Below are 26461 nucleotides of genomic sequence, written 5' to 3'. Positions count from 1 at the left end.
CCCAGCAAGAAGGGCTGTCTGGTGACAGCCACAGCCGCTTCGGTAGACCGCATGAACACTCTCGGGCTCAAGGACAGACCAAAGGGAAGTACTGTGTACTCGTAACATACACCCCGAAAAGCGAACCTCAGATATTTCCTGTGTGGAGGATAAATTGCAATGTGGAAATAGGCGTCCTTCGGGTCGACAGACGTGAACCAATCGCCCTAGCACACCAGACAAAGCAGGGATGCTTCCTGAATTTGTATTTTCTGAGGTACTTGTTCAGAGCTCGCAGATCCAGGATAGGGAGAAGACCGCTCCTCCCCCTGTTTGGGGACCAGAAAATACCTGGAGTAAAAGCCGCTCTGACTCTGTTCGGGAGGCACTACACATATCGCTCTCTTTTTTAACAGCGAGACAATTTCCTCCTGTAGAATACGAGCTGACTCCCCCTGAGCCCGGGAGCATACAATGCCCGAGAAGCGAGGGGGGGCGACAGTGAATTGAAGCCTGTAACCCCTTGATATCGTTCTCAGCGCCCAGGCCGAAGTCATGAGCGCCGCCCACCTTTTCCTCATCAGCGAGAGAGGAATGGCAGCCCCCAGTGTGTCTTCCCCACTGTGCGCCGTCAATAATGGCGTTATGGGGCCATCTAGCGGCGGGGAGCAAGAGTGACTCCTGGTCAACACTGCGCATGCGCAAGGTGTTAGTGCACCGATGGAGTCGGCAGCATCCCGCGTCCTGAAGGGAGCCGTAGCTCTCCTCGGCTTATTGTTTTTCTGTTCATTGTATTTAACTGTGCCCTTGACCTTAGGCCTGGATGCGGCAGCCTCTCACAGGTGGGGAGAGGGAGGCTGTCAAACCGCACTCTTCTTCTTCCTGGCCTGCTGACCGGCAGTCTGGACCGGCTGTCCCAGTGTCCCCGCTCTCGCCTCCTGCCGTGGAGAGGCAGCTGGGGTGGGCTGGGTCTTCGGCCGCTTAGGGATTTTAAACTGAGGGAGCCAGAGACAGCCCGAGCAAATGTCCAAGATGTCCTCCTTCTCCCTGTCAGACAGGTTTGTCAGGTTGAGCCATCTTGCTCATAGCGGACTGGAAACCGTGGTATGTCGCGGGTGGAGGTGGGCTGACTAACGGCTCCATGCGGAGCATGCCAAGCTTTTCTGTGCCCTCAAAATCCAGGGAGGAAGCGCCCTGTATCTGGGTCTTGCTGCTGAATGGGTGGTCCTTCCATGAAACCGAGACCTCATCCATCAGCAGCTCAGGAAAAACTACAGCTACAGGCCATCCTCTTGGCCTGGGGAAATTTCTTCCCCTCATAACGGGATCTGGTGGTCTCCGTCACAACCACGGGCCAGGGAATATTCAGTCTGGCTGCAGCGTGTTTGCACATGTCCTGCATATCCATGCTGGGAGCGGGGGAAGCCAGCATACTCCCGTCCTCGCCCGCAGAGGCAGACACAGCGTCGGGCTTGGCAGCCTGAGCGGAAGGGATGAACATTTCGTCCTGATCCTCATCATCCTCAGATATGAGGAGCTCCGAGGTGCCCTCGTCATCATCCTCATAATCCAACTCTAGCGCATCTTCCATAAGCAGGGTCGCCGTGGCTAGGTCCAGCTGTGAGCCCCAGTTAGCGCTAGCACACTGTTCAGCGTCCACGTCGGTCCCCTCATTGCCAGCCGGCAAGTCGTTGGTGGACAGGTAAGGGTCCTTTCCCGACAAGCTAGCTTGGCGTGCTAGCCATTGTCGAAGGCTCTTCAGGGTGAAGCAGGCGCAGTGCCTGCATGAACCGGGGGCTTCAACGGCCAAGCAGGCGTGTTCCAGCCCAAGGCAGGAAGAGCAGGCCTGGTGTGTGTCCCTGCTCGAAATTTTATTCCTGCAGCAGCAGAGCCGAGCCCCTGGATCACCGTCTCCTCTGGTGTGAGGGGGATTAGAGTCCATCTCCATTAGCTGGAGTGCTAATTAAGAAGAACGTCGCATTAGCTGGTGTGCTAACACGTTAGAGAAAAAGACCTTACTGTGAAACGGCTAGGCGGGTAATGCTCTAGTCTGTGGTGAGGTCGAAGGCTAGCTGCCTTCGACACGGCGACTGAGATGTCAGGCAACTGAGATGTCAGCTCTTATCTGTGGACAGTTAAGCTAGCTAGCCTGTACAACAGATCGAGATATGCTCCGAAGCGAGAAGAGATGTTTGAATGGTGTCTGCGTTGTAGCGTAAGCTATTTAAGGGTAGGTGGGTCCACTAGACGCAGGCACCACGATCACCAGCCAATCAAGATTGGCGTAATGAGATAAATGCTTCTGAGGAATACGCGGGGAGGCACATCCCATAGTGAGACATCGAAACAAATGCTATAAATGAGAACAGTCTTTCTTTGGTTGGATACAATACATTCAGACATGATGTTGATGCTCAGCCAAATAAAATCTTACTTTATACCATGATTTTAAGAGATAAATGGAAATCAGTTGTTGTGCAGAAAACATAGTACATATGTAATGCAATATTTTAAGGAAGTATTTAAATAATTGTTGAACTGTTGTAAAATCGTAGTCCGTACAGTAAGGCTTCCGGGAAATCATATAAATCCAAAAAGTATTGATTGCCTTTGATTAGTTGCTCTGTGTTTCTGGAAGAGGAGACGTTTCTTGAGGAAAACAGCGTTTTGATATTCATTCTCATTAAATTCTCAAATTGACATTTTTAGGTCAGAGTCGAACAAAGCACGTTCTGCCAATATCTTTCAAATATTCCTGTTACTTATTTTGGGAATATGAACGTGCTCTATTGAGCTGGGACATCAAAAAGACAGGAAGAAGGAAATGGCATGTTGCCTTCATTTATGTTCTGAAAGTGTCATTTTGAAAGTTGTTTCACAATACAATTATAGACAAATGAGAGAAGCAAAACTGTTATTCTCCAGTTTCCCATCAGACAGCACCAGAGCAGCTGATAACCACAATCAACAAGACCTGGATTACTGTCATGGCCAGGAATCTGTATAACTTAATACTCCGCAAAAAATCAGTGTAACAGTGTAAATATTGAATCATTAATGTCAGCCTGAACTAAATATAATATATACATAATGGAAAACACTACGTCTCTAGATATTTTATAAACCTTGAGTGCAGTGAAAATATGCTATTGTGGCATAAGAAGTTTATTTTTTTTTCAGTGAAGGTACAAACAACAACAGTCATAAACACTTTTGAACATTGTTTGTCTGCTTTTTACTTTGAGTTTCGCATACATTAAATCTCAAATGACTGTCAAAGTGTGCTCGGTGAGTGAGCATGCAGCCACCCACATCTTTGGCTGGCGACATTATGGATCTGCTGCTGAGATCAGAGTACAGACCAGCCCTGTAGCTGTTTTCAGCCACCCACTTCAAATGATCCTGCTGCGTACATCAACACACCCATGCACACAGCGTGTGAGCTGCAGTTGATCGTTAACAACATCACCAAAGTATTGTTCTGCTGCACTGAGATTGAAAACCTGTCATGTCTGATTTTAAGATGAGTCTGAATATTAAGAGCCGACACTTGCACAAATCCCATCTTGCCCCTTGAATAAATCTCTAATCAGTGGAAAGCTTATCTTCTCTAAAGTGGACATGGGTTACGTGTGTCAAAATAGACTCCAGTGTATCTTTCCTCACAAAGCGTAAAATCATGAAGGGTCTTCTGATGCAGCACTGCTCTGCCGTCCATCGGTCACACACCATTAACCTTCGCTCAGTCTTTCTGGCTGCATTGTTTTATCAGCAGTGGCACAGGCATGAGCCTTGTGAATTACAATTTTAAATGAAATACAGAGGCTGACATTGTAGATTATAGTGTAGCTTATAGATTTGCATGGACAAATGCACACAATGATGAGGTTTCACCGGTGGAATTATAACTTTAAATATCTCCCTGCATGCGTATTTTGTCATAGTTCAGTTCCATCATTCATGTTCATAATCTGCCGGATGACCCCCCCTGTCTCACTGTCAGGTGGGAAATTAGCACCAGCAACCAACCAATGATGGTAAAATATGAAAGTGTCTGGTAGACATTTTAATGTGCTGGTGAATTTGAGCATTTATCTGTCAGTGGCTGGTAGATGTTCACATTTTAACAAGTTAATTTCCCACCCTGCTCTCTGTCACACTTTACCTTCAGTAAATACAGGATATGATCTGGGGAAACAGCCTCATTAGCATGACTGCTAATATGACTGCAAATATGGTTGTGCACAGATACACCAGACCATACTGTAGTCTGTGCATGCAATCCGGTTGGAGACTTCACTACATTCTTTGACATCTAATTGGTGTGCTACTGTGAGATCCACATCAGTTTTCTGCGTTTTGATGAGATGATGATTGTGTTTAAATGCTTCATAAGTTTCAGTCACTGATGAGGGTTTCTTTCTCAGGTTGGCCCAGATGGAGCGCTCCAACGGCTCTCTGCCCACAGACAGCAGCTCAGCCACAGGAAGCATGTAAGTCACCATTAGTCATTTCCAATATTTTATTTTACACGTTTCTACATTTTCCTTCCAGCATGACTACGTGTTTCCAACATCAAGTTACTGTACATATTTATATAAACATCTCTAATGCATTCCAGCCAGCAACAACAAACTTTGGTCCAAAAGCCAAATAAAATGTTGTTCCATGTTAGCTGATATCTTCCCGACATTTTTCGGTGCAATGTTTACCTGTCAGGTAGCTCAAATTTCTGCCTTCCCTGTGTTCACTGTATCAAAACTAGCCAAAGAAATAACAAGGTGGCTTTCCACATTCTTGAGAAGAGATCAAGAGAGAGTGTGGGAGAATTGAGAATGGTTCCAAGAGTGCAGAAGTGTGGAGTGAGGGGGAGCAGGAAGGGAGAATGGGATATGGTTGAAAAAAGCGAAAAGGACAGGAGAAATGTAATAGATTAGACTGCCAACAATGAGAAGTGAGGGTGATTGGTTGCAGGATCTCTGATAACGACCAGTTATCTTTGATCAGAGGAGATGAGAACATGGCAAACTTGAAAAAGAAGAAATCACAAAAGGGGGGGCTAATGAGGAGCACCAGCGCTGACGTTTCTGAGTGTGTGTGTGTGTGTGTGTCTCCGTGTGTGATGGCATGTGTGTGTGGCCATTTGAGTTGAAGGACGTATTTGTCCCTTTTCCCAGCTGAGATCCTAATCAGGGGAATGAGCTCTTGAGGTTCAAACGCCCTCTGAGCTCATGGACACACTAGCACGAATACACACGTAGTGGACGCCTTGTCACTGTGTTCTTGTCTTTGGAGGGAAATTACTTTTCGTTCCATTCGCCTGATAAGACACTTGTAGATCTCAAAATTTTTCATGGATCATAGATCATCATCCTAGATTTGGAAATGAGCAATGTGTGAAATTAATTTGTGCATGAGAATGTAACAGATACTCTACAGAGAGGATTTTTTTTTCTCTCAATAACAATTTCAAGTAGAACAAAGCCAAAAATCTACTTTCTTACACAAGTGTGTTTTTCAGAAATGTTGAAAAGTGTGCACCTGGGGAGCAAAGGGATTCCCTGCATGGCAGACAGGAAAGGAAAAACAAGTTTACAGTACAGAGTATTATAGAACAACAATGAAAAGGCACATGGATGATGGTTGAAACCTTTGAGAATCTTAAGATGAAGATAAAGTGAAGCTTCAAGCTTCATTCGGTTGTAGGTTGCATCCCCTGCTGATGTGCATGCTGTATGCATCGTGTGGACAACTGCTCCCACACTTCACCTCCATCTGACCTTGCCACGTAGAATAGCGGTTTTAGGAACAGAAGGTGTTCAATTGAAGAGTCCCAAAAGCTCACTGCTTTTCAACTGATCAATAGAAAGCCAGAAGAATAGAAAGACAAAAAGTGTTGGTGAGCGGGAGAAGATGGAAACAGAGGTGGATTTATTTTCCTCTCAGAGCTTTCGTGATGCGGGACAAATACATTATGCCTCCTCCTCAGTCTTTTGTGCTTTATACTCGGGCTTATTTAAGAGACGAAGCCATTATCTATGCTAGCTCTGAAACAACACTGACGCTCTTACACAGAAGTGTGTAGAGTGCTGATGATGTGAGGAAGATGATGGTTTGATGAAGGCTAATGGGTTTAATAGCAGAGGGGAAAAACATCCATCAGGGCACATTTAGAGCATAATCATAGCTCTTCTGCTTTCACTCACTTTTACATCAGTGTAATTTCTGTAAGATTTGCACTCGGCTTTGCTGAAAAACAACAGCAAAGCTGTTGTATGTAACTGTAATAATAAAAAGTGCACAATCCTCCTAGAAAAAGGAAATTTAAATGCCAGTCAAAAACAATGCTAGAAGTAGTGCATTTATCCAGTATATCTTTGACAAGAATGTCTTTGTACTGAGCACAATATAGCACCTGTGTGCGCAGTGCATACTTAAAATTTCTAGAAAAAAATCAACATTTTTTGATCTGATGTACAATTTTTGTAATGCAAAGCTAAATGTGGTTATTACTCTAAATAAAATGAATAACCAAGCATGCAAGCTAGTGCAGTCTGAACAGTCTCACTAATTAGGAAGAAAAAATATGTCCAATTTGTCTGCTGTTGTAGATTATTATTTTTTATTATTTATTTCTGGAGGATAATGACCTTATTTGAATGTATTCCCCCACATATCGGCTCATTTTGACTAAGTGCTAAACAATGTTGAGATCTCTGTGATGAAAATTGGTGCTTGGGAAAATTCATTACAGTCAACCTAACCATAACCCTAAAAATACATTTAGAATACAATAATACAATGTTAATGTACATGCAAGGTGTTCTATTTAAAAAAATTTTTGCAAGTCTACTATGTCATATGTGATAACCTTCACTTGAATGTTACTGTGCTGCAAAAAGTGTTATTCACATTAGTTGTGAATGAAATATGGGGTGGTTTTAAAAGGCCAGAATCATAAAGCCCTACTTTTAAAGCGGAAAGTAACTTTGAATCCCTGCATGAAAATAGCAGCATTGTGCTTTATAGATACCAGTGAAGTAAAACAGCCCACTCAGCCATATCTCTTCTCAAAGGAAGAAGCTGTACATTGTGTTGTCAGACTTCTCAGCTACGAATTAACTCTCCCTCCTCTTCCTTTTTAAATGCCTTTGGTGTGGAGTGGTTGATCGTCTTTCCTTGCTTTTTTTGTAAGATTTATTATTTTTTCCGCCAACAATGGATTTCCCCCAAGCCTCTTTGTCTATCACACTACTCCATCTGGTTGTTTGTGTGGACACACACACACAAACACAGAAATTATCCCCACGCTTGACACGATAGTAGAAGGTGCCTTCTTGCCAGTGTTTGAGTTTATTAAAACATGCATAGTGTAACATGGATGACTGCGTTTGCCAATTACATGCATGTTTGGCTTTTGGCTTGTATTTTCTGATCGTTCAAAGCCTGCAAACACTGATTTGGACTCGCTGCCAGCTGTGCAGTGATATCAATAATTAGTGTGTGTATGTGTACGTGTGAGAGAGCTGTAGCGTGCATGTGGCGTCACTGCTTGTGTAATTATTGTCCTGCATTGCTTTTATCTAAAAGGGAATCCTTACTTAGGAAGTCGGAATTGCATATTTTGGCGACCTCCAGCCCAAAGCACTATGTTGTCATCGATGCCTCGGTGCGTCCCAGAGGAGCAAGACTCCCCGCTTCCCTTTTTTCGCCGGGCTTTTTTGTTTTGTTATCTCTGGCTTTCCAGTCTCTCCCCCAGTGCTGTCCCTTTTTCTTGTCTTTTGATATTTTGTCCTTTATTCCTGTCCCTCTCTCTTTCATTTCTCAAGCCCTTTTCTTTTTAAATCTCCTTTCATCATGCCGCGTCCTCCCCTGTTTCTCTTCTCCTCCTTTCATCATTTGTAGTTGTAGTCTAATCATTTTTTACCTTTGGGCCCATGCAACCTTCAGATTGAACACTAAGCACAGAGGTAAACATTGGACTACTTTTTTTTGAAGCCCTGCACCATAAACTATGCACCTCCAGTAAATGAAGTCGCTGGACTTTACTTTGATCAATTCCCAAATTGTGCTGAACAATTAATAGTTTTCAAATCGAAATTGTGATTTGAAAGAATGCGATTAGCTAATTGTGAAGACTGCGATTAAAATGTAGGTTAATTATACCGCGCATCTCAACAGTCATGCAGTTCCATATTATTCCGTTGTCGTCCTTGTGTGACAGACTTGCTAACCAATCACATGCGCCATGCTTCTCCTGTTACGGTCCTACTCACCAATCAGTTGGCACAGGGTGTGTACATTTTCCAACAACAAACAAAACTAGAGGAAAACGTGGGATAATGGAGTCAGGTGAACAGACACAGGTGGCGGCTATGTAGCTATTTTGTCTGCCGTCAACTCACCCTGAAGTGTTTCACCAGTGGAGCGTTTAGCTGCCCTACGTTGTTGACGTGCTGTTAATTTGTCATTCTCTGTGCTTAAACTACCACTTCAGCTACAGCTCTCTGTGAGCCGGTTTTGTGCCGCTCTCCGCAGGCCCCATTTCCCACATGGAGCATTTCAGAATAAGAGCGTTTTGACTGCCTGATTTTGCTGACTTGTTCAGATTTTGTTAATTTGTTCAGTTGTAAGTTTTTGTGCTTCTACTATGGTTAAGTAGGCTACATAGTTCAACAGTTGTTTTGTTTTTTTGTCTGTTTTAACTGTGTTTATTGATACAGTCTATGGTTTATTGTTGATATACTATCGGGAGTGTGCATAGGGTGTTTTTATTTTGAAAATTGACCAGATTCAGCTGTTCTGTGCTGACACAGGTTCTGTCAAAAATAGACTGGCAGTGAATATTGAACTGTAACTTAACTTAAAAAAACAACAACAAATCAAATCGTAATCGCAATATCTGGCAGGAAAATCACAAGTAGATTTATTTTCCCAAATTTGGAAGTCCCACAGAAAGTGAGGTTCTACAATGAATGAAAGACTTGTTGCCACTGTCCCTCTTTCATCGTCTCTATTCTCTGTCTCTCGTATTCCTGATTTCCTTGTTTCTCTTTCTCCTGTTTCCTTCCGTCTTTATCACTCAGTGTTTCTTTCATTCTAGGCAGCTGATAGCTTTGTGATATGTTAGCTAGGCATCAGGCCCAGAGACTACTGTTGTTGGGTAGAGACTGTAAAAGTCCCTTCAGTCATGTCCTCTCCCACTCTCTCACCAAGCACGCCACTCACAATGCATTGCAGCTAATAGCCTTGGCATTCATTGCCATTATTCCCATTTAATTCCTCTCCCACACTGGTGCTCTCTTCCTCTATCATCTCTTTCTTCTCCGTGTTCCTTCCTCTTCAAGCAGCACCACACTGCCTGAGCATCCAGTCCCTTTCACTGCGTTTCCTCTTTCTCACAATATTCCAGAGTAGGTGGTTTTTGAGCCATCTCTACCCCCTATAGTCCCCATTTTCACATGTAATGATCCCCTTCCTGCTTTCCTCCAGGCTCCCCCTGCCAGAAATAATGTCCCACTGCAGCTTCCTGGTGCCAGGGACCTAGCTAATTGGTCACTCAGTTTGTGCTGGACCCCTGTCCTCCTAACCCCAGCAGACAACACTACCACCAATTTTCAAGTTTGCCTACAGTAACTAAGCCTTCCTTTATTATCCATATCTCCCTTGTCACAGCATACCCATATTTCAAAGAGAAATGTGTATGTGTTGGTATATTGTAGGGATGAAACGGTATGAACATTTTATATCACGATTATAATGACCAAATTTATCACGGTTATCAGTATTATCACAGTATTGTAAAAAATGTGCAAAAAAAGATTAAAATGTACTGATACACACACTGAAACCATTTCAACAAGTTTTATATTGAAAACTACAAATACAATTGCCATTTTGTTTGCATAAAAAATAAAACAACATCAAATACCTTTTGTAAACATATGAAAATCATCTAAGTGTGCATTATCAAGATTTTATACTTTATATTATATAGGTAATGCAATGATCCTGTGCACAATTAAATGAAAACAAATAAGTCTTTAGAAGACAATGATAGTAACTGCAATGAGCCCAAAAACTGACATAAATACAGAGGAGTCTGTAGCGTTTCTAGATATGCTGGTTGGTTGACTAAACAGCGTAACATGTTATCATGTGCAGTGGACGAATAGACTCTGCCGATGCACACAGCAACAGAACAACGTGTAGCGTTTCTACAAGAGCAGCAACACTGAGAGCTTCAGTTTACACGCTGTTAGCAAATCAGAGAGACAAACTAAAGCTAAAAGTTAACTCACCCTGCGTTTACTATAAGGTCATTTTCTTCAATCAAGTTTCCCTCAGCGATTTCATAAAAACTAAAATACGACTGAAAAACCTCCGCAGCGTTGTCTTCCGCCATGTTGTCATTGACCCAAACAAACCCACGACAGTGTGAAATTCAACATCACGTCTCTGCCAGCTTTCTCTGTGTAATTTATTAGTGTGACGCCCTGTGGGGTCATGAGTGAGTGTGGCCTCTCTCTCTCTCTCTCTCTCTCTCTCTCTCTCTCTCTCTCCTGGGCTAATTGCCCTGTAGAGTATTTGGGACTGTTTTCTCATTCGGCAAAGGTAGCTGCTGTCAAGACCAGGTCAGACCTCCCTGCGGCCGGCTCCCTGGTTTTCCATTTAGTTTGGTTTTCTTTGGTTGGACTGTTGCGTTGTGATATTTGTCTTGTTTGCATGCTACAGCACCTTCACACATACACCCATGCAACCATCATCCTGCACAGACACTACTGAAACCACAGACTACATACCTCATACTTTAATGTTAGTTTGAAATACTTCTTAATTTGGTTAATTTTGGTTTAAATAAACATATTTGGTTAAACTTTTACCATGGTGTGTCTCCCTTTTGTTGTGGCCTTTTGAGCCAGGTCATAACAAACTTAAACTGATGAATCACAATCTGTGTGCATGCATATGACGAAAGACTAGAAAAGTTTCTGTCAAATCAAAAAGCAAAGACTGCATAAAGAACACTTGGAAGGAGCTGTATAAAAGAAAAAAAGGCAAGGAAGAGCTACTGGGGATGGGAGATAAAAAAAGCATTTCTTTAATTGAAAGTGCAGAAAGGTTCAAAACACATTAAGGTCCCTGTTTATCAAGTTTAATTAATGCCTCTTTTATCATTGGTGCCTTGCTTTTTAGCTAAATATATGAAAAGGTTGAACTAAACCAAAAGCACTAAACTTGTGCTTCAAATCACACAAGGAGCTTAGGCTGGTTAATGATGAAAACCCTTTTCTCTTCCGCACACATGGAAGGCTACTAGTTTGGCAGATTGCTCCTTATATATGAAAAGAGATGAAAGCCTCATTCTGTGTTGCTTTCATTAGCTGTCTACTCGACCCAGTACTTGGTCATGAATTAGTATAAGTCATGTCATCCCTGAGAAAGAAAAAGCTTCCTTTTTGTAACCTTACTTTTTATCCTTGTGGTAATAATGGCACTCTGAATATTTTACTAGTATTAGTCATTGATTGTCTCCTGTGGTGAAATGCAAGAGTGTCTTCTGTAAAACCTGAGATGTGTCAGTTTGCCAGTTTGCTCTCTAGAACGTATTTGATTAACTTACTCATTATCGCCAAGGATTATGCACTCTGTCGTGGTCTGGCCCTGATAAGAGTGTGTGTGAACCAAGTCTCTGTTTATTTTAAAAGGTGCCAAGAGTGTGGCTTAAAGTACTGCACAGTTTTCAGTTCATAGATGTCCGTACATTATTCTGTCCCCTGAAGCAGATGACTTCACAACACACAAATAAGGAACAGCTCCAAAAACACCACAGAGTGCTGATTATTGATTGTGATTTTTGGTTGTTGCTATTGGGAATGTAAAGGAAGTTGTGCCTACCAAAACAATATTACCTGCCTTTTCATTTGTCTAATGGCTTTTTAGTAAGATTGAAATACAGTATCTATGAATTAAAGGATATTTCCATTTTCTTACAACTTGGATCTTGTTTTTGTTGTTTTGGGAATTGTACCACAGTGCTCAGTGAGAAAATTAAGGTATACAGTAAAAATTATTAGCCAAACTATTTGTTGTAAATGTCCCCCATAGCTTACAGATTGACTTTGTCCGTAGTTACCATAGTTGTGCGCACACACAGTTTTCCTGTGCACGGATTGATTATAAATTACATTTCAGGTTCACTCACTTTTCACTTTTACTTTCAATTGAAGTTGTTTTGATAATCTGGCCAATTGCCTGCACACCTGTGTTTCTTTGCCCGTTAAATCCAGATCTCAGCAATTACCAGAGCAAGAAAAATGTTGTCATAACCGATAGAAGCAATGACCAAAGCTACAAAAATAAGACGCACATTGTAATAAAATTAAACTTTCTGTCTATAGTATATGTCATTATAAGTAGTGGAATACCATTTGTCTATAATATTTTTGTTGTTATGTTCCAGATATTCTTTTATTTAAGAGGGAATTCTTATATAACGGCAGGATATTAACGTCACAGAATGACTGATGATTTTGACAGGCTGAATACATCTTAAAAAAAGCCAAGATAATGTCAGTAGTGGTTGGAAAGCCACACGTGGATCCACCATGCCTCTAAACATTCCCAGCCAAACTCAATTTGAAGCTATCAAACTGCTTCTGGACAGTCACTTTAGCAATGGAAAGGACTTTCATAGAACAGTCTGCCATCTTTATTTTTTTTTATGTGCACGTGTGGTTGTCAGGTTTTAGTCTTTAAGGCTCAGGTTGTGTTTGAGAAGGAAGGTGACAGCTGGGCTTTGGAAAGACCTGCCACCACCTTTCAGATCACTGAGATAGCACATGAAGAGACAGACATGTACACACACACACAGACACACAACAGCAGACACCAGCAGCCATTTCTCCTTCCCTCCCTCCATATCTTCCTATCTGTCTGCCAGGCTCCTTCTCTTCTCTGCTCCCTCCATCTCCTCACAGCCCTCCCTTATCCCAGTTATCAGATAGTAGAGACTGACGCATCTGTGTTCCAACAGGGATTGTGGGACTTAAGCGTAGCAGACCGACAATAGCTGAAGGATCTTATATATCATGGCAGCTACCACAATCTTTGTTTAGATTAGGTGCTTGGAAGCTGCAGTTTTTATTTGTATTTACAGTAAGCTGGCTTTATTTAACACAAGGCATTTGTTACCACCTTAGGCTATTTGATGTCCTCTGACAATCATTCTTGTAACACTGAAGTGACATTGGTTAAGCAAGTCAAAATGAATGTGACTAGAATTTGAATTTTTGGCATTTGTTTTACCATATAAATTATTTTTATGTAGTAGAAATGTATACTTTTCCTGAAAACATATGAAATTGTCAACAACAGAAAGACAATGAGACCGCTAACGCTAAAGCTGGAAAGACATCAAGATAGATATCAAGTGAAAGCTAGCAGGGAAGATTGCCACGACTAGAAATATGTTGACAACATTGTGGTAATTTACTTTTTTTCCTACATAACTAAACAAGGCAGAAGCTTAACACATAGCTAAACTCCTGCTAAAGGTAACTAGCTAAGCTGAGCAACAGCAACTGCCATCTCAGTGTCTAACTCTACCTTTAAATCACAGGTTTAAATGTATTCAGTTAAAGATTAAATGTTATTAGTTGTAGACAGACAGACTAGCAAAACACAGACATTCCATCCCTGTAATGATGAACTATAAATAATCCGTAATACATTTCTTTTCTTCAGGAAAAAAAACAAGTAGTTTGAATAGATAACAGATGTTTGTAGTGATGTGTTATTATGTTTCTGTGATTATGTAGGTTCTTAATCTGCCTAAACAGGTATAAAATGAAGGCATTACAAACATTAATTCAACTTTAAACAATTAATTCAACTTTAAACAATTCTTCTCAATTTTGCTGCTTCTATAGTTACTGCTTTATGCCTTTGTAAAGCATCACGGTGTTATATGGTCATTTCCAAGCATCCATTGGAAGTTATTTTCAAACATTATGATTTGCAACAAGTAGTTACCATAATTCTTTTAGACTGCACAACATTTTTTCAGTTACACATCATTCAAGTGCTCCTCTCTCCCTAAGGTGAACTGAACTGACTAAAAGGGACAAGATGTTTGGGATCCTCACTCATCACGTGACTTTGCAATCACTTCCACAGGGACGACGAGCATGCCCTGATCCTGCAGTACTGTCAGACACTGGGAGGGGAGGGCTCCCCCTGCAGTCAGCCCCAGAGTCCTGCCCAGATCCTACAGGCCGTAGAAAGGGAGGAACGAGGCGAGCTGGAGCGGATCATAGCTCGCCTGGAGGAGGAGCAGAGGTAAGGCATTAGAGATGTCCGTAAAGAAACATGAGAGAATTCAGTGTGGAATGAAGCTGGTTAAAGCCCAAAACATAGGTCAGATCTGGGTCACATATGAGTAAAAAAAATTAGATTTGGGTCACTTTGGCCTACACTCTGAACGTAGCCTAAGTTTTATTTGAGTACATGTGCTCTTTTTCACACTCGAGTGCACAATGCATAAACACACACTTCCCGTACCCCCCAGTCTCACATGCCAAGTCCTTCCCTGGTTTGATTATTAAATGGAGATGGCTTAGACACAGAGTCACTGTACGATCTATTGTTGTAGAGGTGCTTTTGCGCAACCAGTAGCTCGATTCGAGTTATTTAACACTGATTACACACATACACAGGCGCTTCAGGAGAGCAAGGAGGAGAGAGAGAGAGCGCTTTACTGCCAGAATCATGAATGCCAACTTAAGTAAAGCACGGCAGCTTATGGTTCTGTACTCAGAGAGAGAGAGAGAGGCGAGAGATTTGGTGGGGGGTCCTTTATGTTTGTCTATCCACTTCAAATAGGATTTCACTGGGAAAGCAGAAAGCAGAGGTAAACATGACTGTGGAATTTTTGTGTAGCGTCCCACTGTGAAGGTTCAGGAAGGAGCTTTTGAATGCTCTGTTTGAGAGTCTTTCACTGATGATAATAATATTCATATTTGTTTGTTTGTAATAGATATTTAACCGTAGGAAGTATCACATGAAAGAGAAGCCCCCTCACTCTATGCATAGCTACAAGTCATACTACTTAAATAAAAGTATGTAAAATATTAAAAACATTAAAAGAGGACCCTTAAATACTATAATTAAAAATCATAAAGAATCATATACAGGCATACTGTGACTATTCACAAATACATATGAATACTGTATTCAGTACAGTACATAGTGAAAGGGGACAGAGCGTTTGCTGTCAGGGCCCCGAGGCTCTGGAACAGCCTGCCCGAGGAAGGTCAGGTCAGCTGAGTCAGTGAACTCTTTTAAGTCCCTTCTTAAAACATACTTTTATAGGAGAGCCTTTCCCGATCTTATTTGACTTTATTTTATCCCTTTTATTTTATTCTATTTTACTAATTTTATATTTATCTTAAACATGTATTTTCTTTTCTTTATCTTGTATTGTTTTTGTATTATTGTTTTTTGGGTATTATTGTCTTTACACTGGTTAAAGCACTTTGTAACTTGTTTTTGAAAAGTACATACATGTTCATACTGACCCTTAAATACAAGTAAAAATACATACATAAAAACATGTATATACTAAAGATACAGATACAACGTTGGTACTGAAGGAAAGCAATCTTTGTACTGAGTTCTTTAAATGTGGAGAATAACTTTTACATTGACCTTGAGATGGATGACATTAAAAAATTAAATAAAAATTAAAAAATTACAGGAAAACCCACCAGGAATTATTGTAGTAAGATTCAATCTACTTCAATGCTACTTGGCAGAGATTCCCCAAGTCTCTGTAACTCTACTGGAAGGATGAACACCATTCTTCCAAAAGATACTTCTTCATTTGGTGTTTTGGTAGTGATGATGGTAGTGGAGCACACTGTCCAACACATCAGCCCAAAGGTGTTCAGTTAGATTGAGAGTTGGTGACTGTGAAGGCGATACCATATAATTCACATTTTTCATGTTTACCAAACCATCCAGTGACTCCTAGTGCCCTGTATGGAAACATCTGCACTCCCTTAATTTGTCAACTGCCGCTACATATAGACACAGGAATATACATATGCACATACATGTACAATTGTTCATAAAAAATAAACAAAATGACTAAGGAGCTACAACAGTAATGCCAATGTAGTTTTTCAGTGGGTTGATTAAGTTCTTATTGTCCGCTGTGTGGGTGAGGTCAAGGAGAATTAAAAATGAGTACAGGCCTGGATTGGCAGGGAGCAATAAGTCATTGGTGACCTCGACCAGAGCAGTATCTGCTGTGTAGAGAGTGAAAACCAGTTGTTCATAAAAGAAATTAATTGAGTGGAGACAATTTCTTCTAAAATCTTAGAGCTGCAGCTTAGAAATAGAGATAAAGAACAGAGCGATCCAGAGAGGGCTTCTTTAAGAGGGGTAAACAGTGGAATGTTTATAATTGGACTAACTGTCTGAAATATTGTTTTTGAAAACCAAGCGGTCGGTGGATTATTGTGAGAAGTAACAGTGCGTTCCAGGTTTGACAGAGATTTTACTGAGATGACTTAATATTGAAGGTGGGCAGGAGATAGCATCAAGCTCCCTGAATTCTGTGTTAATGTGCTACTGAATCTCCACTATTTTGTTCCAAAAGTAATGAAGAAATTCTTCACATCTCTCTGGGGGTGGATTTAACTGGCTGGCTGAGCTAGGGACTAATCACAGAGTTCATGGTTTTAAAGAGGATTCTGGGATTATGACCCTGTTAAGTGATCATTGTGTGAAAAATAGGAGTTCCTTGCTTCTTTGATTGCACACTGATAAGATGACATCAAATATTTGATTGAAGCAAGGGAAGACGCTGTGTTTATCCTTCTCCTATTTCTACTCTGTCTTAAAAAAAAAAAATCCCTTTATCTAGAGAGAATATTTAGAAATTTTATATCTGACATGAGCTAAACCATTGTGAGATATTAAATAAAAAATACTATATTAGATAAAAAATATTTTGAGGCAGTGATAGCTTGACTTGAGGAGAAGTGGGAAGTGAATTTAGGCAGCAGGAACGAATCATTGTGGAAGGTTTGGGGTCAGGAGAGAGGAATGTGAACCTGGAAGAGCACTACCTTATGACAAGTTTTGGGCTCTGTAGATTAAAATACGAACACTAAGACAAATCTTTCTACTCACACTGACCATACTCCCCATCTGTACATTCTGTACTTTTGCTGCTCTATTTGTTTACTTTTTATAAAATAAATGCTATGTATATATTTATTGTATGTTTAATACTTACTGCGTAGCTGTCACAAGCCACGTCACAAGATTTCTCTGTTCTGGATGATGCAGTGTTATTCGGTATTGTTTTGACTTCAACTCTGACTTTGAAAGGTGGAGAAACAGCCAAGCGACACTGGAGAACAACTAGCTTGTTAGCCTCACCTTGACTTTCTTAAATAGTAAATCATTGTTATAATTTGTCTGCAAAATGAATACTTTTACTTTTTTACATTTTAATTACATTTAGCTAATAACACTTCCCTATTTTTTACTTAAGTACAAATTTTAAATACAGGACTTTTACTTGTAATGGAGTATTTTTGCATTGTGGTATTGCTGCTTTTATTAATGATCTGAATACTTCTTCAATCACTGGGTGTAACAGTTACATGTTTCTAACCCTTCTTACCCAGGACCCATCAGAGGGAGTATGAGCAGCTAAAGGAGCAGCACGGCCAGCGAGGGGCCCCTGCCGGAAGCCCCTGGGAGTCGGAGGGTACTTTTGCTCATCCTGATGAGGCCGATCTTCTAGCTGAGGCCAAGCTGCTACGACAACACAAGGGCCGGCTGGAGGCCCGTATGCACATCTTGGAGGAACACAACAAACAGCTGGAGTCTCAACTCCATCGCCTCCGACAGCTTCTGCACCAGGTGATATAACACAACAATTTCGTCTGGCTTGTGTTATACAAAGAAGCCACAAGTTATGGCTGAGAGGAGACAGAGATATATATTCTTAGACTCATATGTTACAAAAAGTCATTCATTCCTCTGGGTTGTTCCTTGTTGTTGTGGACTGTTAGAAATAGATTCAAACTGCCACTGTGAAGAGGCCATTTGCAGAAAGAATGGCTGTAGTTTTGGTGCTTAGCAGGCGGAAAACAACATAGATATTGCAAGTTGTCTCCAAATGGAAAAGAACTTCAAACCTGAAGTAGCTTAATCACAGTTACAAGAAATAAAGTTCGAAGCATTTGTCAGCTTTAAAATGAGAGCCGGTATGCAAGCTTTGAAAGTAACATGAGACAACTAACTTTCTTTTTTAGTAATACAGCAAATATATGCAACAAATAGTGGGTTGACTGTTACTGCTTAATGGCAACTGATATGACCTGTCTTTGTAGCAGAGTCTGCAGTGGTGATTTAGTTTGGATTTTTGTGATGTTCTTCAAAAATAAATGAAATAAATAAATCCTTTCCCGAAAATAAACCCCAACAATGTTTTCACAGTCTTCACAAGTGCCTGTTGGGCACAACACATACATAATTGTGAATTGAAGTTTATTTCTTCCCTAAGTTGTCTTTTCTTTTAGTTCATTAGGCTTGTTGTTGGGGAGCAGCAGGGTAGTAATCACAGTTAACAGACTCATTCACACACACCAGCTGACAGGGCTGTTTCTGTGCAACTCATAAAATAAAATAAAAACTCATTTAAAAAGTGCAACGCTGATACAGAATGCTTTCAGTGAATTAAAGGATTCTTTCAAAGTCATCCAACATAAATATAAATATTGACATTTTAATCCGTCTGTATGTAAACATGCTAACCCATTCCGTTTTTATCCTTACTTTCTTGTGCCTTTGAATAATAAAACCTGCTCATCAACCGTCAGATTAGATCCTAATCACATCATTACCATTCCATCCAGGAGTCCAGCACTCGTCTCCAGTCCCTCTATCAATAACGTCCAGATTTGTTTATGCCTGGCCTAATTGCTCGCTGAGGTTGGATTGTTTGTGCCAAGTGAGAAATGCACAAACCCTCAAGCCAAACAAACCGCAATCCTGACAAATCAGACTGAGCAAACACGGGGGCAGGTATTGGCTCTCTGGAAGCTGTGGAGCTGGAAGCACAGTAATAACTCACAACAAATATGGCCTGGGGAAGGCGGCTGACGTGACTCGGCAGATTTTTAATGGATAAAGATGAACATTTTGACAGAAAGAAGTTTTTTGTGTACCCATCCTTCACTATATTGGAGATTTCCTTCAATTTACAACAGCAGTTTTATCATTGTTAGCGTACTGATTTGAATATACACATTTGCAGCTTAATATTTTGGACAGTGGAAGTATTAATACCAAATTTAAAAATACTCCTTTATAAGTAAAAGTTTAGAATTTTGAGTCTTGAAAAGTACTAAGTAGGCAGCAGAATGGCCTGTGTCAATGTTATATTAGCATACAATAGTATATTATTGGACTATTATTAGTGATATCTCAACATTTAAGCAGCATTGAAGTGTTGTAACTGGTGGATGTTAAACAAATTGCAAATTGACCTACTTCATATTCTGTTACATAGTTTAAATTATAAAAACACACGTTTTCTATACATTCTTAAAAGTAACTAGTAGCCATACAGTAGCTGTCGAAATACATTCAATACAGAGAAAAAGAAGTGCAAATTAACATAAAGTAGAAATATTTAAGTTACGTGCAAGTGTTTCAAAATGGTCTTGTACTGTCTGTACTGCACCATTGTCATCACCCCCTGTGATTTTATTCACAAAGAGAAGTGATTCTGATGCAGATTCTGAAAGACAAAAAATGCAAACGTGATGGCACTCACAACTACCTGCATAAACATCCCCCCACGCTAAATAAGAACTTCTGTTTTCTGACATTTAAGCCCCCCAGGAGTCCTGACAATATGTCAACATGTCTTTCCATCAACCGCAGCATTACTGCCAAGCTGCAGAATAATAAACCCAGCCAGCTTGATGGCACGCATTAAATTCACACTCCTGAAGGCTGACCAAAGCCCTCACCTTAGCTATTCTAGGACGAGCCTCAAGACACTGCCTGTGCTCCAGAGACGTATCCAACATGTTAGCCTTTGCTCGTGCCGGCCCCGGGGGGCGCGAGGAGTTGAAGAAGAAGGAGAAGAAGAAGAAAAGGAGTGATGAGGCAGGGGAGGGAGGCAACATTGATTTGGTTTCTTGCAGTTGAAAAGCTTAAGGGAATTTGGGATTCTGCATTGTCTCCAGACATCAAATGTTCGCTTCTATGCAGCAGAGCATGCTTTCACCAGTTGATCAGCTGTCCAGGATTTAAGTTACACAATCCAAGTCTCTATTTGATCAATTAAGATACAGTCTTGTTATGTTTTTTTGGAGCAACTGGGATTTTTCATTATGTTCTCTTTTTGTTGGTTTGAGAAATTGATTGTTTCATCAGACTGTTCTTTCACATCGGCCTCAAGTGAGGTGGGCGTAAAAATGAGTATTAGAGCAGAAACCTGGGGATAGAAAGGCAAGACAACTACACGCCTTGTGCCTCAGTGAAGAAACTTTCACATTGTTGCTTTAAATGTGTGCTGCGTGGTCGTCATGATTTTAAATTTTAATCGTACATGTTGGAGGTCCAGGAATTTCTACTGGTGCACTCAATAATATAGCTCTGTACACGAGAATTAGCTAGAAACATTTAATTACGCATATGTCCTTTGAGGTCTTTGCATGTGATTGATACTGTAGCATGTTAAACTCGAGACATGTTTCATGAAAAATGTTTTATGAGAAAATTGAGCACAAGGCAACAGCCACATTGTGCCGCCCTCTGGTATTCCCTTGTCTCTGCCTGCCGCTGTGAAGCACGGCTAATTTTGAAGTTGTCAAGCGGATGCCAAGCGGAATAATTATGTTATAGTAATGCTGTTTTCTTTTTTTGCTTACTCCTCTGTGTGTCTCTCTCTGTCTTTAGCCCGAGGTGGACTCGAGAGTAAATGGAGTGTCCTCTCCCACTGTGCAAGATCGAGGACTGCTCACTGAAAACTCAGGTGAGACGCTCAAGCTTAAAAATACTCAAACTGCCATTGATGCTGGTATATGGAGATCTGAATTCAATCACTATGGCAGAAGCTACAGTTTAAAGTAACATTATGCAGCATTTAGCAGGAGCACGAGTTATATCATTGTCCACAACACAGAAAAGGATGTCACGCTGTTTATCTGCAGATAGAAACTTGTTGCTCATGCTGGTATGGTAACATATTGAAATGCGGCTATGGTAATTGAAATTCAATCTGTGTGTGTGTGTTTGTGTGTTCAGATGAGCTGCTGGACTCCCACAACAGTAGCTCTGACCTGGCAGATGTAATGGAGCAGATTAACAACTCCTTCCCTGCATGCAGTCGTAAGTTTCCTTCTCCTCCTCCTCCTCCTCTCTCCCACTGTGTCTCCCCAGTCTCTGAAGGCAGATTTGTGTTTCGCCACAAGGACGCTGGTCAGCAGAAAAATAGTGCATGTCACTGTGTTTAACTGAAGCCTATCAGATGTGTGAATTAGGCAAGTTTGGGCCTATCTTTTACAGCAATATGGAGAATAGTTTAGTTTCACCAGAATGTAATTCAATAGACTTTGTTGCACATGATATGGGATGCAACACGGCAAATGCCCAACACATATCACAAATCTGTTCAAAAGTACTTTTCACGTTAAAAGAAAAAAAACACATTTCCTTCAAGATCCATGTTCCTCTGATCATTTTACAGGGCATGCACCTATTACTATTTTTGTTTTGGATTTTTGTTTATCCATGCTGTTTTTGCATCTATGACATCTTCTACGAAGTTGACCCTGTATGAAGTAGCAACAATTAATTAAATTAATTGTGATGATTTCCTGATGCAATCAACATCTATAATTTTAGCTTACCGTCCACCTTCTAATTGTCTCCTTTACTTCCTGTAGTTGCTTTTGTTGATCTGATCTTTCTCTTTCACCACCTCATATACTCCTGTTCTGCACTGGTCTTTTCTCTTTCTTTTTTTACCTCATCTGTCATTCGGCTTTGTTTGGGCGTGGTGTACAGTGTGTGTGTGTGTGTGTGTGTGTGCGCACACGCTCTCTGTGGGGTGTCATGTATAAATGATAACAGCTCGGGCAGCTGTGCACTTGTCTGTAGTCATGAATTCAGAAGGCCTTGTACTGTATTTCAATGAGGAGTGGTATATAGAGTTTGCTTTTTCAGAGAGTGATTTGTGTAGAGCATGCAGGTTCCTCTGCATTTTGACTTTATGGTTTTGATTCTGACGAAATAATTTCTCTCACAGATTTTAAATACAGCCTAGAGGATTTTTTGATTATCATTTAAATTTGGTATTTGATATGATCAGGAAAAGCCTTAGACCCTCATTACTCTTTATAGCAGAAATTGGAAGGATATCCACCTCTGGGGATATTAAGAAAATAGAAAAATAAATAAAAATGTTCGAATAGTGATTTAGAGCTCAATGACTCTAAATTGCATTTTTAGAGTCAAAACTCCTATGAGGGCTTTAGTTAAAAATCCATTCTAATCTGGCAGACGCTCCAGCGATATTAGCATTTGCTTTCTGCACAGCTCCGAGGCACTGAGCAGCACAGAGCTGGGTGTATGCGTGAGTATGTGGGAGGGACCCAGAGGCTGATAATTTGGTGTAGACTTATTAAAACACACATGAACTGGGGAGTCCAAGTGTTAAACTACTCTTTTGTCTCTTTGCTTTGTCTCCAGCAGCCTTGAGCCTCTCTTCAAGACCACAGGTAAGGCAAGGTTCTTCCACACTTCCAGATACACAGCAGTCCTGTAAATCTTTTTTTTTTTTTTTTTATTCCTTTCTGCTCCATTGTGTGTGTTTGTGGGTCACTGTTTTAGTAATTGGCAAAGGTGACAGACTGAGCAGAGCAATATTTTAGAGGTAATTACAGCTGCTGCCACAAAAGTAGTCCCCTCCGTGTAGCCTTCACCCGCCTCAGCCCTTAACATTTGGTGGCCTGTGAGAAGGCGACGGCTAATGGATCTCTGAGGAGTGCCATTAGCTGCTGATCTCATTCCCCCCAGGTCTGACGCCGAGGTGCATTTTGGGACAGAGGTGTTGTGAAAGCTGGTGCCACTGACCTCTTCCCGCTCTAATTTCTTATCCAGCTCCGGTGCCCCGCCATTCACTCCATTCTCCTCTTTCTCTCACTGTCTTTTCAAACAGCTTGGCTTGTCTCTTCACCCACACCTTTACACGCCGGCATTTGCTATGAATCCATTTTCTGGTGTCTGTTGCAAAACAGACACATACATTCCCTTTGATTTCTACCTTCTTTGATGACCACTGTATTTCAATGTATCACTTTCAGTATTTGACACCTGTAAATTTAATTAAAGCCGGATCAAGTTTATCATGACTCTCTAGAATGGCTTTGTATTTGGTACACTTCAGGAAATGAAGTGAACCACACTTACATTTCTTCAGCCTACTTTTACTGAGTCATCCTTTCACTCTTTTTTTTTTCCCATTGTCCTTGGCAAACACCGTTCCATGTGCTTCCTATTGGTGTTAATGCAAAGGCATGGCTGAATAGGTTTTAAGTGCCTAATTCCATTTCTGAGAGGATAGCTATGTTTGGTGAAATCTCTCCTGCGTCATCCACACCCACCTCCTCCCTTTCCTCCACACCGAGCTCCTAATGGACTGTAACTGGCTTGAGGGACTGCAGTCCATTTACCTTTCAAACCTGATTACTTTGTTCTAAGCTCTGATATTTCCACACAGTGATGTCTTGATGAAGAGAAATGAGGCGGGTTTACCTGCTGCACAGGCTAACAAAAAAGACAGAAGTCCTAACTTTCAGTTGGCCTGCTTGAAACCAGTCACGCATCATTGTGTTTTTAAAACGTGAAGTTTTTCTTGTCTGATCCAACATGATGATAACATGTTTGTGTTCTCTCTTTTTTTTTTTTTTTTTTTTTTTGCAGGTGATGTGAGGACAGTCACCACAGAGGATGGTGTGTGTCTGTGTGTGCACACATGTGAGTGTGTGGGAAGCGTTGGAAGAGACAGGACCATTCCCAAACAAACAATCCCCCTGACCCTAAATCCCAAAGACGCACAGGACCAGACAACTTAACTACTTTTACCACCTTGTCTTGTACTATGCAAACTGTAAATTTTTTGAACTGTAGATTGTATCTGAACTTGGTTCAACATTTGTCAGTGATTTGTTTAGATATGCAGATGAGTATATGGACACATGGCGTTGTATAGTAAAATTTGCTTTTTTTTGTTTTTGAGAGAGGGTCCTTGTTAACTTCTGCTTTCACTGGGAATCAAACTGTTACATTGTTTTGTCATTCCACTGCTTTGTACCCTCCAGCCCCCCATTTGCAATTATTTGTCAATGGAAGGAGCCACAGGATTTTGGTCCATGTTTGGGAGCACGCACAGTTCCTGAGTAATAACATCTAGTGGCAGAAAGGATCATTTTAAAGATATAGACTGTCACTTCTCGAAGCGCCTGTTTTGTTTCGAAGATCTATCTCGTAGCATGCTCGATGTCAAGCTCCCCTTTAAAGCATTGATGTGCCGGCGGACTTTGTGTCGGCTGCGGTTTGTTAATATAAACTTTACCCCTTCTGTGCCTATACAGTTTGTCATTCCACGTGTGGAAGACTAAGATAAGAGTTCATGAATTCAGTGGGATTGTGTATAAAGATAGAGGTTTTGAAAAATAAAGATTTAAATCTAACATTGTTTGGAATTTGGGTTTGTAAGAGGCCCGTCGTCATTATGTAGAATAGCTTTTTTAAAAGATATATGTTCTGAAATCAGAGGAAAGCCATGATTGCCTTGCTACCTCAGACTCATAGACACAGTTTTGTTTTTGTGGTTTGTAAACTTGTTTAAAACAGTTGTGATCATTTACAGAATAAGAACAACCTGGTTTAGCATTCTAAGCTTTAGCTTACTGTATTGGTGTACACTGCAACAAGGAGATACCAAGTAAAATAGTAAAACCTTCATATTACTGTACCACAATGGGTCTGTGGCCTGCTGAAGCTAGCCGCCTGTTATGATGAGTATTATTTTATCTGTTGTTGGTTTTTCCACTGGCCTTTCAGCACTGGTCCTTCACTGCGTTGTGTTGTTGTGCTATATGCTATCCTGTAAAACTTGTGAGACTGAACAACACTACTATAACCTCCTCTGACTGTAGACTAATGATGATATTGGTGATGATTTTAATGACTCCAATTATGATGAACCGTACCATGGCAGAACTGTGTCGCTTCTCCTGAGGTATGTAAAATAGATTGACCACACTACGTGTAATATGGCTACGTTGTTTTATTCTAAATAAAATTTTTATAACAACTACGCATCTGCTCTGTTTGTTATGTTTTTTAACTTAGTGTCTGCTCTGTTCATTTAATTGCTAGGACTGTAATGGTAGAGGCTGTAAATATTTAAAGGTAATATAGATGAACCTCACATAATTTCATAAACATTCAGCAGAAATTCATCCTACTGCTTAAAATGTTTTCATATGCAGCACTAGCCCTGCATTTAAAAGAATCTTATATAGACCCACACCTGGTTTGGGGAATATAGGCCTCATTACTGCCAAGTCATCATTGCCATCCAGCCAGAACCCTAGCATTATTATTCATCCAATTGATCACGCAGTGAGAGGTTGTATCATTATTACATGTTTGAGCTGTAACTGAGAATTCCAAATGAATGATGAAAGGTAATTAGCCCCTTCGTCTTTTACTCCAGCCCTTCAAACCCAGTTTTTTCTTTTAAGCAGCATAACTCGCTTGTGGCCACATGCAGTGATTGTTCTTAAAGATTGTGTGATGTTCGCTTAAAGACTACATTGTCCCAACAGGATATTTTCTGTACTCTTACTGCTGCAGTTATTAGACCACACCAAATTCAATTGGGTTGTTTCCTTCCTTTAATTGCTCCCTCCAAACTCTCTTCTTTCTTACTTTCTATATCACAAAATGTTAGCAGGCAAGTCATAGTTGTATAACTGTGTCCTCTCCACTACAGCTCAGGAGACAAGAGTGATAACTAACATATCTATTAATGGATTATTCCTGTTGTTTTTTGTTGTGCCACCTGTGTTTTAAACAAAAAAGAATTAACTTTTCCATCAGGACAAGTTTTGTCTTAATAGCACTCCCTATCTACCATCCACAATACGCTTCAATAATGCAACTGTAGTCAAGTGGTAGTGCACCCTAATTGGATCTGGGGCTGCTGTACATATTCTGACTCCTTATAGACTGTGTGCTCACATCCTCTGGGCTCCCCGAGGTCCTTTAATTAGTCACTCCCATTTCTATAATGCACTGCAGGAATTAGCTTGTTTGTAAAGGCAAAGCAGTTTGTAAGTAACAAACTAGCATACACAAGGGAGAGGTGGTAGTT

The 26461-nt window shown here is 40.8% G+C and overlaps 1 protein-coding gene across 13 annotated transcripts in view; it reads left to right on the top strand.

Moving 5' to 3' along the window:
• The window catches only part of utrn (utrophin), a 190445-nt gene extending 165045 nt beyond the window's left edge, over positions 1–25400 (top strand). For 11 of the 13 annotated variants that reach the window (XM_038726936.1, XM_038726938.1, XM_038726937.1 and 8 more), the window contains 7 exons: positions 4407–4472; positions 14158–14319; positions 17682–17919; positions 20974–21049; positions 21322–21405; positions 22768–22796; positions 24001–25400. In XM_038726936.1, coding sequence (XP_038582864.1) covers positions 4407–4472; positions 14158–14319; positions 17682–17919; positions 20974–21049; positions 21322–21405; positions 22768–22796; positions 24001–24009 — 664 coding nt within the window. In that variant the 3' untranslated portion in view covers positions 24010–25400. The remainder of the gene's footprint in view (positions 1–4406; positions 4473–14157; positions 14320–17681; positions 17920–20973; positions 21050–21321; positions 21406–22767; positions 22797–24000) is intronic. The other 2 variants (XM_038726943.1, XM_038726941.1) reach the window with 1 other exon arrangement.
• The last annotated feature ends 1061 nt before the right edge of the window (positions 25401–26461 follow it).

The sequence above is a fragment of the Micropterus salmoides genome, unplaced genomic scaffold (assembly GCF_014851395.1).
Source record: "Micropterus salmoides isolate LMB-PRFRI ecotype aquatic unplaced genomic scaffold, ASM1485139v1 Ms_hic_scaffold_18, whole genome shotgun sequence".
Classification (NCBI taxonomy): domain Eukaryota; kingdom Metazoa; phylum Chordata; class Actinopteri; order Centrarchiformes; family Centrarchidae; genus Micropterus; species Micropterus salmoides.
The sequence above is the reverse complement of the archived record's forward strand: the minus strand, read 5'-3'. Positions and strand labels throughout refer to the sequence as shown.